At 40.7% G+C, this 14,685-nt stretch overlaps 1 protein-coding gene across 5 annotated transcripts in view; it reads left to right on the top strand.

Moving 5' to 3' along the window:
- The window catches only part of ERC1 (ELKS/RAB6-interacting/CAST family member 1), a 214,022-nt gene extending 200,223 nt beyond the window's left edge, over window positions 1–13,799 (top strand). For all 5 annotated transcript variants that reach the window (XM_048499842.1, XM_048499841.1, XM_048499840.1 and 2 more), the window contains one exon: window positions 7,082–13,799. In XM_048499842.1, coding sequence (XP_048355799.1) covers window positions 7,082–7,219 — 138 coding nt within the window. In that variant the 3' untranslated portion in view covers window positions 7,220–13,799. The remainder of the gene's footprint in view (window positions 1–7,081) is intronic.
- Window positions 13,800–14,685: the final 886 nt, after the last annotated feature.

Below are 14,685 nucleotides of genomic sequence, written 5' to 3'. Positions count from 1 at the left end.
TTCAAAATGCAGGTGGATTAATGATTCAAGTGCCAGCAGGGTGATTAAAGGGCTTGAGAGCTCCATTTCCCCTTTGTTCCAGGCTCTTTGGGGTCTGTGCTCCATTATACCTTTCCAAGCATTATACTCCCCCCCGCCCCCCAGCACTTCTGTTTGTTTTTGCTGTTTACACAACTTCACTAATGGGGGTGAAGTAACATCTTATTTGCAGAGTAGAAAAGTTCTCCATAACGTTAAAGATGCTCAAAGAAAAGATGCACTTGGTGAAAAGTGTAAAAAGGAGGGATTCATTGAATTTAACAGAGAGTGAATATAATGGGAGATACTGGAAAGGTGCTGTTCTACAATTATGCGCTTATGCAAAGCCCGGAACATCATATTCTGACCACCACCTTTCTCAACAAGAAGCAGTTTTTCCTGGGCTAACAGTAGCTCTGCCTCCATTTCCCCAATGCAAGCTACCAGCATATTTTAATCACAGATTCATGAGCTCTGTCATAAATATCTGCTGATTAAATTTACCACCCTTTAAACTATGCAGTGCTTATAGCCCAGTTTGTAATAAAATTCCGAACAAAGTATAATAAAAAGTGTGAAATTAGAGAAGCAATATTGTTTGCAAATCTACGGGGCGCGCACGCACAGCTTGCCACATCTCTGCATGTTCTATAGCAGCAGCTTCATTCTTCCCAGGATGTTCTGCTGGCAGTTCCCACCTGCCAAATGGAGCAACTTCTATATGGTGGCATTTTAAGAGGCTACTGTCACTTTTTTTATATATATCCAGCTTTAGAAATGTGAGGAAGAGCAGTATTGTAGAGCAAACAGAGCACAGCATTATTTGGTCCATGGAAGATACTTAAATATTACTGAAACCATATTAGGGTAACTTCAGAAATCTGGTTACAGAGAAGAATGAAAATCCATTGTGCCTATCTTGTTAGTGGCTGCCCACGTGACAGGCACACTTTGATTGCCCCCATTCTTTACAGCACAAAAATGCCATATAAATCACTGCTTGCCGGAGACATTGAGTCCTTCTCTTCCTGTGACATCTATTAAGAGCTTGTCATCACCTGTACCCTCAAATGGCCTCTTACTGTGTCCTGTCCTTGCTCATTTCCATGAACTGTCATGTATGGAATTCTCATCAGAATTTGGAGTGGGGAAGGAAGTCTAGGCCGGCTATTTTTCACTGCAAGGGGCAACCTCGGAGAAAGTTGTCTGGCTGGTCTAGATAATTTTCTGCATTTACCTGCCAAAATGCCAACAAGGTCAGCATTTTACTTGCTCCTGGAGCATTGGAGTATTTACCAATCGTGAAATTTCCAAAGCTATCAATTATAAGAGTTATATTTGGGATTAAGGCATTTTAGTTAAGATAAATTATTGGTTTATTCATAGGTTTGTTGTCTATGGGATGGGAATTTGTTCCTTATTTTCCAGAAGTTTACATATAGGAGATGTGGTTAATAGCAAGCAGAATTGCCAACACTGAGTGTTTGTGTTGGAAGATTAAAACATCTCTACTTTTCTGCTCAGGACCAATGTCCTCTAGTAACCCAGTTTTAGCACTCAGCAACATTAATATGTAGTTTATTATTTGCATCCATCATGAAAAACTATACAATCATACATAAAAATTGTAAAAAAGTCAACATAAAAACACAGTAATTGGAACTTTGAAACCCTTCAAGATCTGGGGCTCTTGTTCCCAATTAATTGAAAGACAGCCTTTCTCTGCAGCTTCATTCTTCCCAGCAAGTTCTACTGGCAGTACCTAACTGGTCTAAGGCATATTTGGCAACAATCTGGGCCCAAGCTTTCCTGTATAAGCGGCTATAAAAATCTACTGATTTTACAGCTGCAAAACCTACTGATTTCACCAGGCAGTCCAGCCAGCATTCAAAGTATAAAGATGCAGATAGCCCAATAAATCGAAATATCTAGGAATCCAAGGCAGATAAGGTAGTCTAATCAGTTAAAAATGTAATAAAAAACTAAGCGAAGCTACTCATCTGTCACCATCTTGTCACCTCTTTACCATAACAACAGTTCTTTAGCCTTTTGGCTAAGATCAACTATGTTTGGAACAGCCTCCTGGAAGAAGTCATTGTAGGGGGTCTCCAACCTCTAGGCCTTCCAGCAAAGCTGCAAAACAGAGTTATCCTAGAGATCATTGGAGGCAGCCAGAGCACGTGTGGAACAGAAATACCCTGCTGGTGTAGGGCATAAAGTGCTTTTAGAGTTTTTAAAAATGTCTTATATCTGTTGTTTTAATTTTTATCTTTTCAGGTTGCTTTTATTTTACCTATCTTTGTTTCTGAGATGCTTGAGAGAAAGACTAGCAGATAAATAGTTTAAATGAATGAATGTTTCATGATTTTATCCCATGTTTTTAAAGTGCATTAATCACCAAGTTGTTGTGTTGTTTATTCTTCAGAGGTATTTTATTTATTGAAAACCTTTTCACGTTGCCTTTCCACCCAGTTTAGGGTTTCCATGGCGGCGCATATAAAAAACAGTAAAACATTTGAACAATTATAAACATTTAAAATTGGAAAATAATTCAATAAAAACTCATAACAATACCTGAAGAGCCAATAACTGCTACTGGCGGTATGCCAAATGAAACTAAAAAATCTTCACCTACTGTGGAAGATACTTACAAAGAAAGACAGATGAATCTGCCTCAGAAGAGTATTTCAAAGTTTTAATGCTACAACTGTGAAAGCCCTTTCTTGGGTCACCGCTCATTGAGCCTCAGATGGCAGTGGCCTCTAAAGATGACCAAAGCTAGTGGGTAAGTTCATATAGGAGAAGGCAGTCCTTAAGTCCCAGGCCGTACCAAGCTTTAAAGGACAATTCCAGCACCTGTAATTGAATTAAGTTTCAGCTTTTCACCCTTCATTCATTCCCAAACTGTCCCCATGCACCTGTTCACATTTCATACATCCTCCCTGGGATCTCCTGGTAGCATGAAATAGAACTGAGCGTCATCTGCATGTTGGTGGCAACTCAGTCAAAATTTCCAGATGACTGCTTCCAGTGGCTTTGCATAAATGTTGAAGAGCACGGGGGGACCTGTAGGCCAAAGGCAAAAGGGCAGAGCAGCAGTCTCTCAGCACTGCACTCTGAAGGCTTCCCTCAAGGTAGGACCAGAACTACTGCAGAACAGTGCCTTCCAATCTCAAAAGGCAATCCAGAAGGATACTGTGATTGATAATATCAAAAGCTGCTGAGAGGTCCAGGAGAATCAACAGGGTCACACCCCTGTCTGTCTCCCAGCACATGGATCCAAAAAATCCATCATGCAGAAAACTCTGATGTTGGCCAGCCCACCACTTGTTCAGTTATTCTTGCTCAAAGATGATACAATTGAGGCTGGACAGTAGTTCTTCTGGGTCCAGAGTAGGTTTCTTTAGGAGCGGAGATTGATTTATTTAGGAGATGGAACTATTGTATTTCATATATTATGATCCCAGCAAACCATATATACCAAGGCTTTCACAGCCGGATTCAACTGGTTCTGGTGGGTTTTCCGGGCTGTGTGGCCATGATCTGGTGGACACAGTGCGTAACAGACTTCCCTCTGTGATACACGTCTGAAGATGCCAGCCACAGATGCAGGCAAAACGTTAGGAACAAGATCCACCAGACCTCGGCCACATATACCAAGTATTATCAAACCCTGATGGGCTGCAGCCATCCTGCTTTTGCTGATCTTCTGGAAGCACAAAAAACCAGAGTGTTTATCAAACATGTTCCAGTCTTCAATATATGGTCGGTGAGCATGTTCGGCTTGGAGGGTCACAAAATCTGTAGTCATGATACATCTCACATTTTTTTAAACTTTCAAATTTTATTTAAGGTATATGTACGTTATAGTGGAATGTGTCAGTGGTGTCCACTGTATCTTTTTCATGCATGGCCAAATAGAATTTCTTACACCTGATTATGATAAGGCTTCTGTTGTTCCATGATACCATAAAAGAAGTAGGATATGAATCAGATGTCCTATTGTCATGATTATTGCATTTGACAGCAAAAATGGTTCCCATTAAGCAAACATACATTTATTTCTTTTTCACACTCTGTTTAAGACAGCCATAGACAAATTCAAACCAGAAGCTATTCGCATGTAGGAAATTCCAGTGGTAACGCGTGTAAGCCAGTGGTATCCTTGAGTAATCTGTTCCAGAGTGCATGTAACCAGTTATAAAGCACATTCAGTTGTGATACAGGGAGCTTAATTCAAGATCTGAAGCCAGTCAGCCTGACTTGTTTGGTTTTCTCCTGAGTATTGCCATGGCTGAGTGCAGCCTATAATTGTTTTCGTTTGTGAGGTCCTAATACTCCTCTGAAGACAAGGGGGAAAAATTCTGAGCTCCTTATTTTGCTATTCTGGTGAGTTCATCTCACCAAACCCCAATTTCTGTTCAACTTTCGAAGGCCCATCTCTCCTCATGTACTTTTTCACATGTCCCTTATCTGGTGAACATCTGATGTCTTCATATTGAATTGTTGTAGAATTCTTTATGTTGAAGTGAAAGAGAAAGATACCAGCATCGATCATATACTTCCATCATTTGCTAACTTTAAAAAATGTTTGGGATGGATCTCTTTGAGTCGCCATCTACTTTATTCTACTTTGATACCGTATGGCTATTTAACTGTACGGGAATTTTAGAACATAGGATGCATTTATAACATTTAATGTTTTGTTTTATTTAATGCGTGGTGTATTTTAACGTTGTGACCCGCCCTGAGCCCTCCGGGGAAAGGGTGGGATAAAAATGTAATTTAATGAATAAAGAATACATGATGAAAAGCTGACCGTCATGGGATAGTATAGTTGAAACTGCCCTGACTTGGATGGACTTGGCCAGCACGGATCTCGTCAGATCTCAGAAGCTAAACAGGGTCAACCCGGGCCTGTATTGGGATGGGAGATTACTAAGGAAATCCAGGATCGTGACACAGAGCCAGGCAGTGGCAAACCACCTGTGAACGTCTCTGGCCTTGAGAACCATCCAGGGTTGCCCCAAGTCAGCTTCCATCTGGCAGTACTTTCCACCAACACCGTAGTAACTGGGAACAAAAACCTTTGAAACTTTTGTAAGCTGTCTTGAACCAGGAGGAAAGGCAGGATAGAAATGTTTTCATTAACAAATAAACTATTTCAGAGTTTTGCTGCATTATACATTTTTTTCTGTTTCTTTTCTCTTTCCCTACCCTTTTCTCCTGTCCTTAGACATGGATTGGGACGAAGGAGGGGGGTGGTCTTTAAGAAGTTACAAAAGATTTTATTTTCTGGTTGTTTTTATTGCTGTGAGCTGCAATGTGGGTCCTTGAGGTGGAAGTTGTTGGGGATACAGGAGTGTAAATGTTTAAAAATGATGTTTGTTTATGATTTTTTAGTTACTTGATCTCACATTCCATAAATGGTATACATAATGTAAAATCTTTCATGCAGAAGGCAAATACTCATTTGAATTTCTACCAGGAATCATCCCCTTGTTGTGGTTGTACTCAGATGGGTGCTGCTCTCCATGGGACTTTGCGCACAGTGATTCCCTTATGGAGAATTTTAAAATACTAAAACTGAACTGCTGCCATGAAAGACTCAAAGCAGATCCAGAAGATAAATGCCTTTCCCCTGTCCCCACCTATACCTACTACTAAGTCCAAATTAAATTGATTTGGAATTTGCAGTTTTTGGCCTTAGGATCTCTCATACTCGTGTTACTGTTTCTGAGCAGCAGCTATTTAAGAACAAAATACCTGGAATGTCTTACAATAACATTCATTGAATAAGAGAAAACTGATTCCATTCATTTGGGGGCCTTTATTATCTCATCTTCTGTTTTTTATCCCCAGGGTTTAGAACAAGTTTTTTTTCTTTTTCAAATGTATACTTTTTAAGAGTTTTTAAAAAATTCTTGTTCCTGTCTTAGTAGTGTACCATACTAACGCATTCTGGGAAACATACTCTATTTTGCATGACCATAATATGTACACAGGGTATACAGGGAACGTTTTCATCAGCTCATAATTTAGTCTGGAGAAAATCATGATTTACTCCATGTTGTCTTCTCTTTGGGTAAGCATAATGGAAGAGTATCAGTTGGTTTGCTCTTCTTTGGAAAGACAGTGGTTAGACACTGGGTGGATCCTTGTTTAAGGGCATAAGAACTTCTGCTCTTAAATTGCAACTTTTGCACCTGTCCCCACACACAGTAGCCCAAAGTACCACCCAGTCCTGTCCCTTCTGGTCCCCTCTCCCTCAGGAATAAGACGTCAGAAGGGGGCAGCTAGAAAAGTTACACTCTTGGAAGTTTTTGCACCCAGAGAAACACACTGGATCTAACCCTCTGTTTCAATGGAGACTAATGTTACAACATGTCTATAAACAAATCCAAATATTGCCTTAGAACCAGCATGGTGTGGTGGTTAAAGAGACTAGATTCAAATCCCCATTCGCACCATGAAAGCTTGTTTGGTGACCTTGGGCCAGTCACACACTCTCAGCCCTGACCCTGCCCAATATTGGACCTCCAAGGAAATACCAAATACATGGAGGCAGGCAATGGCAACCCAGCTCCTAAGGTCTCTGGCCTTGAAAATCCGGCAAAGTCAGCTGTGATTGAAAAGAATATTGTTTTATAAATGTATTGTGATTTAACCTACTGTGAGTTACACAGGTGCACAATCTATATTTCCCAAGGAAAAACTGTCAGCTTGAGAGGCAACATTCAGTATGTTTTACGGCAGAAGGATATACCCTTGCTGCATTAATGGAGGAGATGAGTGTAAGCTACTTTGGGCCCCCGTTGGTGAGAAAGGTGGGATACAAGTGAAGTAAATAAACGTTTTGGATTTTTTCCCCAAACATGTTAGAAGTGAAAGCAGTTCATAGTAGTAGCCTTCTGACTCATTCACACTTATTCTGCCACCCTCTTTAATCATGCTTTTAAGGTGTATATTTTCTTTTTTGCTTTTTTTTCTTAACAAAGTGCCAAGCACTGCATGGAACCCCTCATCCGGCGCTCAATGAATTCTGTGTTTGATTTCCTTGCAGCTTCATGACGAGTTGGAGAAAGGCGAGAGGGACAGTGCAGAGCTTCAAGAGTTTGCCAATGCCATTCTACAGCAGATAGCCGATCACTGCCCCGACATCCTGGAGCAAGTTGTCAATGCACTTGAGGAATCGTCATGACCTGAACTGGTAGAGGCCCGCCAGAAGAGGCATGCCCAGGGCCCGAGCCCAGCCAGCCCGAGGAGTCATGAAGATGAGGAACAGCATGAGGGGAGAGACCAGAACAGAACTTTTGGTGCACCTTTTTATAAAAAAAACAAAAACTGAACTGAACTGGTATCTCAGCTCTTCCACTCTCGAAGTTCTGAATCATGCCTGCATTCATCTTCTCACTGCCTTCTAAACTTTGGAATATGCCTCCCAGTTACCTTTCCTGCCGACTTTTGTGATGCGTCTGCTCAGAAATTTGCTGAGCCCCGTAAACACGGAAGCGGCGATGTTTTGGACACAACTGGTTCTGGTGGTTCCTAAGGTGGTAACGATGGAGCACTTGCCTTGATTTCCCATGCTCTGGTAGTGGTCTGCATCCATTTAGCTAGCTCCGAATCTGCTGCCTGTGTCTACACAAATGTTTTACCTAAAAGAAGTTATCGTAGAGGGAGAGTACCCTCTCAGCGGTCATGACAAATAAGCAAGCAGGCAGAATGTTAATGTGTAGTATCTTCTTCATATCGTGAGCTGCATTTTTGTTTACTAAACGGGCCCTGAAATGCTGGGCCCTATTTTCTTTAACTGGCTTTTCTTTATCCAGCCAGTCTGTCATTATCTCTTCGGTGTATCTTTGCATTCTCATTTGTGGGATGCTTTCTTCATGCCTGACTTTTTAACAGTTTCTAGTTTTACTTCTGTGCCTAGTAGCAGAGTACTAAATATGGTCACACCTAATGCTTTACCTCCATAGCACCCCAACACACTGATTAGTGAGTCCAGAATAGTTTCTCCAAATGGCGTCCTGTTTGCAAAGCCAAATTAACAGGCTGGATAGGAATCTGAATATTCATATGTATTGCACTAATTGTGGACATAGTTTTATGTGTGTGCTGGTTTTATGCATAGTGTCATTCTACAGGTATTCAGCAGAACAATTTTGGTATCGCTGTATTCTTCCTTAGAGAAACTAACTTTGTATGTAGGTTTTCAATTTTCAGAGTCAATAGTACCTCTACAGCCAATAAGAGAAAAGTGGTCAGGAACTGGGACATAATGAGGTAGAGGAAAGAGTTCTCACTCTTAGGTTGTTTTTTTACTGTTTTGACTGATTCACCGTGTTTGGTTTTTTCCAGCATAAGTGTTTCAGAGATGGAAGTTCCCATAATGTGGTTCCCTTGACCCTGCATTCCACATTGGTAAGGCAGACGCTCTGAAGTCTTTTTCCCACCTTATTTCAGAGGCATTGCCAAATGTATTAAATAATTATTTCCACTATCTTGAATTTTACTCTCTTCTTCTGCATTTCCCCCCAAATCTGGCAACCCATATGCTAAGACATCACTGATTTTTTCAAACATATACAGAAAGGAAAGTAACACTCTCAAAATTAGCATTTCTGGTATGGTCCTTGTATTTTATTGTAAAGGGATGTAAAGGGGCCATCCGGTGCCAATTTATTTACTGATGTTCAGTTCCTTCCTTTCTGCAGCAGTTGCATTGGGGTACCTTGAGGCACTCGAGAAAAGAGACGCAACAGAAGTAGTCTTGGTCTTGAGCAGCATCGCCTTCTCCCGTGGTTTTCTCATGAGAAATTTACGTGGCTCGTTCATGGCTTTTGGGGATGGGGTGGGAGTTGTAGAACTGACAGCCGTAATATCCTGTGGCTGCTGCTTTTCATCCCAGAGCCGTAAAATGGAGCGGGGAGAGCTGATTGTTCTCAAGGTTGAAATTGCCTTTACCGGAAGGCATGTAGACAGTGACTGTACATACCATGAGCCATGCCTCATACCAGAGCCGCGCCTTTGGCCCTATTGTTTGAATCAGCGCATTTTGATAGGAGCTTCTGTTTTGAAATCTTCTAGCTTGTTCTTCTTCACCCCTAATTACTCACTGTAGGAATTTAATGGTGCCTGTAAAACTATCACAGCCCTGCAGGCCTAGCATCTTCCCACCACCACCACTCCCCGGCTGTCCCATTAAGTCTCCAGCTGCCCCTTGTTCCCTGCTGTAAAACAATCTACTCTCTCTGTGGGAGAAGCTGTGGAATTTTCCTTATCAGGTGGCTGCAACCGACTGTGCTTGTAAACCTCTTATGGGAGATGATTCTTCATAGCATTTGTTTTTGCTGAGGGTAGGGAGGGGAGCCAGTCATAGATAATTGCCTGTGGTTGCTCCTTCATCCCCACGTGTTTATTGGGCTGCCCATAAATCACAGCTCTCCATCTTCGTATTTCTGGAGCCTTTAACTCAGCTGCCACCATGTGGCTATGCTACTGCAAAAAAGAAAGAAAGAAAGAAAGGAAAAGAAAGAAAGAAAGAAAGAAAGAAAGAAAAGAAAAGAAAAGAGGGGAAAGGCCCTGGGATTGCTTCAGCAGACACAGGCTCTTGCCTGCACAGTGTTTGCAATACAGATTGCAATGAAATGGTGATAACGCCCATTGTTTACACTCTACTCTACTCACAGCATGTTTTCTGGAGGGATTATTAGAGCAGAGCCTGTTCCCACACTGGCCATTTGGTCATTGTTCAAACCCTCCCCTCATCTCCAAATTTGGAATACGCCTGTCTTGCAATGCCTTCCGATTCCTTCCCCGCACGCAAAAGTACAACTTTTCCACCTTGTTCTGGGAACTTAGTCCTGCCATTATAACTATCATGATTAGGATTAGCGTACTAGATAGCAATTATAAATATGAAACCTCTGCCAGTCCTACTGCTACTATCATTGACACACATACAACAGCACTCCTGTGTTGAGCTAAACCATTTACTTAGTGAAGTGAAAAAGTAATAAAGGTGCCTTAATGATCTAAAACAGTATAAACATACAAAACATTCCACCATACAAATGTACACAAAACATGTATGAATCAAACAATTCCCTTAATAACAGTCTCAGCTGCAACAATAGGGAACTAGAGTGAATCTGTACTTCTTCTTTGGAACACGAAGTGTTCAGCAGAAGGCCACTCTATAAGGCCTTTGTGATACGGAAGTATTTTCATAAATTACTTCTTCAGTAGAATGCTGTTAAATACTCAGTGTTGTAAATAATCCTCTGCGAATGGATAATTCAGTATCACATTAACACAGCTTGCTTAACCATTCTCAAGGCACATTTCAAGACATGATCAGGTGCAGCATGATAGTAGCAGTAGGACTGGCGGTGGTTTCATATTTATAATTGCTAACTTATTTCTGCCACCCTGAAGCCCATTCTAAATCATTAGAAAAGGAGCTTTAGAGAGAGAAACCAAGCAATGTTTTACCTTGGAGTAGAGCAGATTTAGATTTATCAGTGACTTCTTTAGGAACTGTGAGGCCTCAGTTCTAAGGCTTTGATCATGCTAGGGCAGTTGAACATGGCCTGCTTCAACTTCTTTCCTTTAATGTGAAATATGAGACAGTTGACTTCCTTGGAAGTCAAGTTGACATTGTCTGCTTATGAGATGGTATACCAACATGGTCAAGTCAGAAGGGATTGTAGATATATGTGTCCATCTGATCGCCAGTACACACATCAATTGTAGATGTCTGTTCCTGAGACAAGTAGGATTCATCACTCATGTTCAGTAAAGATGGCTCTGGACAAATGTGCCACAGTTGTATAATTTTGGCTGTTTTGTCCTTGAGTCCAAGATTCAAAAATACACTCTTATCAGGGAATTCCAGCATACCTTGTTTTGGGTTTGCCACATTAGTGGGGTTTTCTTCACGATTATAACCGGCTTGGCTTTCTTTAGGTAATATTTGTTTACTTCTTAAAACTACAGCAGTTTGATTTGTTAAATATCAAAAAGGTTTCTAAACTGCAGGAGTCCTCCCTACAGGAGGGAATAAGAGACTTCATCTTACTTTGTGTGTAAGAACTCAAATAATTTCTTGACAGGTTGATTGAAAATCTTGAACGATCCTCAGGAATACAAATTCTCATTTCAAAATCATGTGTAATCCTGATATGAACAATATTTCAACATTGGAATTGCGTAGTGACAATAGCTGCCAACATGTAAGGAAAGAATTGTCGGCACATCTAGATGAAAAAGGTTTCTGGTGTATTGGGTCTGTTACAGTTATTATTGTGGCTGTTTTTTCACTCAGCAATGCCAAACATTCTCTGGAAATCCCAAACACCAACTACAGTGAAAGTAATGGCATTATGCTGAGGCACTATGTGTGCCATCAAATACGATTTAGAGAAGGGAAAAACCTGCGAGGGTATTGCTCCAGGAGACTTTTCATCCTAGAGGATTTTCTTTATGTATTTTGCAACCAAGGTGCATTCTGTTTCTAACCATTCTAATGTTTCGAGGGTACTCTGCTTGAGGAAATTCTTGCATCATGAAAAAAAAAGTTAATGAAACACTGTTTTTCTCCCGTCTCGTACCTTGTTGTGTTTGAGTGCCATGAAATTTTTCTTATCAAAAGACAGTGGGATGCATCGTTTTATATTGGTTTCTATCACAAGTATAGTTTTCCTGCTGTCACTGTAGTAGAAGTTCTTGCAGTGAGTTTAGTGTAATGATCATGGAGTGTCTTTCTGTCAAAGTGCTTGGGGTTTGAAGGAACCCTTTCAGAAACTCTTGCAGCATGGAGAAATGGAAAGTGGAGCGCTCTATATTTAATAACACTGCCCCAACAAAGCTAGTGGGGTGGGAAAGTCAGTCTGTGGGTGTTTTGGGGCTGCCAGAATTGACAAGACAAATTCCTCTCTTGCCAATTACTCAGTCTTGTCAGCTCAGCAGGTGCTGTTTTTATAAAATAAATAATATTTTTTAACCTTTTTCCATTTAAGTAGAGGAAGCATTATCCTTTCTGAACAAAATGGCTGTGTCTGCTGATTTTTTTAAAAAAATAGAAGAATAAAATCATTTCCAAACTTTTTAGTGTCAAAAACATAAACATAAGAATAATGACTTTTTTCCAGTGTGTGTGGCGAGTGCTGTAACCTGTCATCATTGGTATTTCTCCCTTGACTTTTTCAGGGTTTTTTTTATTTCCTGTTTTGTTCTCTGCTTGTCGATTATTGTCTATGTGGTCCTCGGGCTGGGGCAGTTAACTGACAATGTGTGTCTATTGTTCGATTTACTTTTTAAAAGATAGAAGTAGAAATGAAAATAAAAGTCGTGTTTAAAAATATAAGCATTTAATGTGTCATCCAAAGGAATTCAAAATATGAAAAGGCAAAGTTCTGGATCCCTCCTCCCAGTTTCTATAAGGACATGGATTTTTATTTTACTTTTTAGGTTCATGGTACCTATCAGTTGCCTTTGACAGACCAAGGAAGACCAAACCAGTGTGGCCTCTTAGGAATGTTATTAACTCTGAACTTGTAACCCTCTGCTGTACAGTCTGCTTTTAAAACATAGAAAGGGACAATTATTAGCTAGTTTTTGCTAGCTGCTGCTGTCCTTGTAGATATCCCTGGGGGCTGTAAAACTGCAGTTTTGGCTTAACATTTGGGATGCAGTGAATCATATTTGCATACACACCAGTCCTACCTGTGTCTCCTGGAAGCTACTTAGCATTTCTAAATGCACCTTCAGCTCTGCCAGGACCAGTTTACATGGGTGTGGTTATTCTGTGCCCACCTACTTTTGAAAATGTTCCTCTAGAATTTCTTGTTTTTGTATCAAAGGGGTTTGCAGTTCTTTTCTATACCATTGAATTAAAATATATGGACTTATGGTATGGAGAACCTAAATCTTTGTATAATAAATACACTTCTAGTGGTATTGGTGACATCTTAAACATGAATGTACATTTTAAAAAACTAATTTTGGGGAAATAGATTTTTCCCATTGACTTCTCTTCCCCATCAGTTTGCTCAGATCATGATTTAGGTAGTTAATTCACTTACTTGGGTTTGATAAGACCTGTTTATGTTGAGACAGTGTCTAAGTTCTGCATTTCAGCTTGCTTTCTGCTCATCAGCCTGTGGTGCTTACCAGATGTTCACGTTTCAACTCTGAGGGATGATAAAATAAATAGCATTATATTCCTCCACCTCCCCAAAAAAGAGAATGCCTCCCATATAGTTTCATAAGACATGCTATTCATCCTTATTTGCCAAAACAGTATTCTTACTTCCCTTGGGTTCATCTCATGCTAAAAACTAACTGTCAATTTCTAGTTTTCTGGATCATTCATTACAGCAGTGCCAGTGAGCTGTCATACTGAGTGAAAAATTGTAGGAAGTCCTCGATTCTCCCACTACAGACAGCAATCTTTTATCTGCTTGGAAAGTGGTATGTTGCACTTTAACGGAGGAGAAGACTAGCTTTGCGGGATAATCCTGACATACTTTGAGTTCCTTCTGGAAGCAAGCGGCAGCAGGAGGTGGTAAAAATGCCTGTGATGCCTGTGTGCAAGCTGCCTTCAGCTTTTACGTGTTTTATTGATGGAGTCATGTTACTGACAGGATAATGAATTGCAAGGAAAAAAAATGTTATATATTCAACTTTGCCTTGACAATATAAAACACTTTTGTTCAGTTTTGTTTCCTTTTTTATTCACAAACTAAGTTCATCAGAAAATTATAAAATTATTTCAAAACCATGCTGTCTCTTCTTTTGAATGCCTTTGTCTTGCTTTTTGCAGTGTGTTTTCTCCAGGCAGGGTTCCCAAGAAGATGAACCTTTCTTCTGGCAAGATTTCCTTCTCTATCCCCCTGTGCAGTTGAGACATGACCTCGAGGTAATGGCCTGCAACTGGAGATAGTTTAACTGGCCATGGCCAGAGTGGTTTCCCTGTTGCCAGGGCCACTACTGATATGGTGCAGTGGCAATGGGATTTCCATGTGGCAGGGCTCCCCATCCCAGACCCCCAACAGTGGCCATTGCCCCTCCCCTGGGCTGCTGGAACTGTTTCATTTTTTAACCATCTGTTTCATATTGTTCATTAATGCACTGTTACAGTAAGTGCAACAGGTTCTATCAGTTCCCAACTTTCATTGTTCCTTCGTGTTTTAAACAGCTATAGCCTCTTTGCCTGTATTTCTCTGCAACTGAAAAGAGCTAGAGATTTACCTTTTCCATGAAAGCTGGGAATTCATATCATCTGCTACCCTTGTTATTATAATGGTTTATTGATGTAACTATGAAATTGACAAAAGCCAACATGGTGTATTGGTTAAGAGCAAAAGGATTCTAATCTGGAGAACTGGGTTTGATTCCCCACTCCTCCATATGAAGCCTGCTGGGTGACCTTGGACCAGTCACAGTTTTCCCAGAACTCCTTCAGCCCACGCAGAGGCAGGCAATGGCAAATACCCAGGAAAATCCAAACGTACATCCACACATACACACACACACGTCTCACACACACACGTAGCTGTCTCAGCTGTACTGCAGTCTTTTGTCAAAACACCACAGCAATGGAGGTTTGAGAAAGACTGGGGAAAAGCTGGGGAAACCCCAGGAGGTGTATGAATGCAC

This window comes from Sphaerodactylus townsendi, linkage group LG06, assembly GCF_021028975.2.
Source record: "Sphaerodactylus townsendi isolate TG3544 linkage group LG06, MPM_Stown_v2.3, whole genome shotgun sequence".
NCBI classification, from domain to species: Eukaryota; Metazoa; Chordata; class Lepidosauria; order Squamata; family Sphaerodactylidae; genus Sphaerodactylus; species Sphaerodactylus townsendi.
This window is presented reverse-complemented; position numbering and strand designations above follow the sequence as displayed.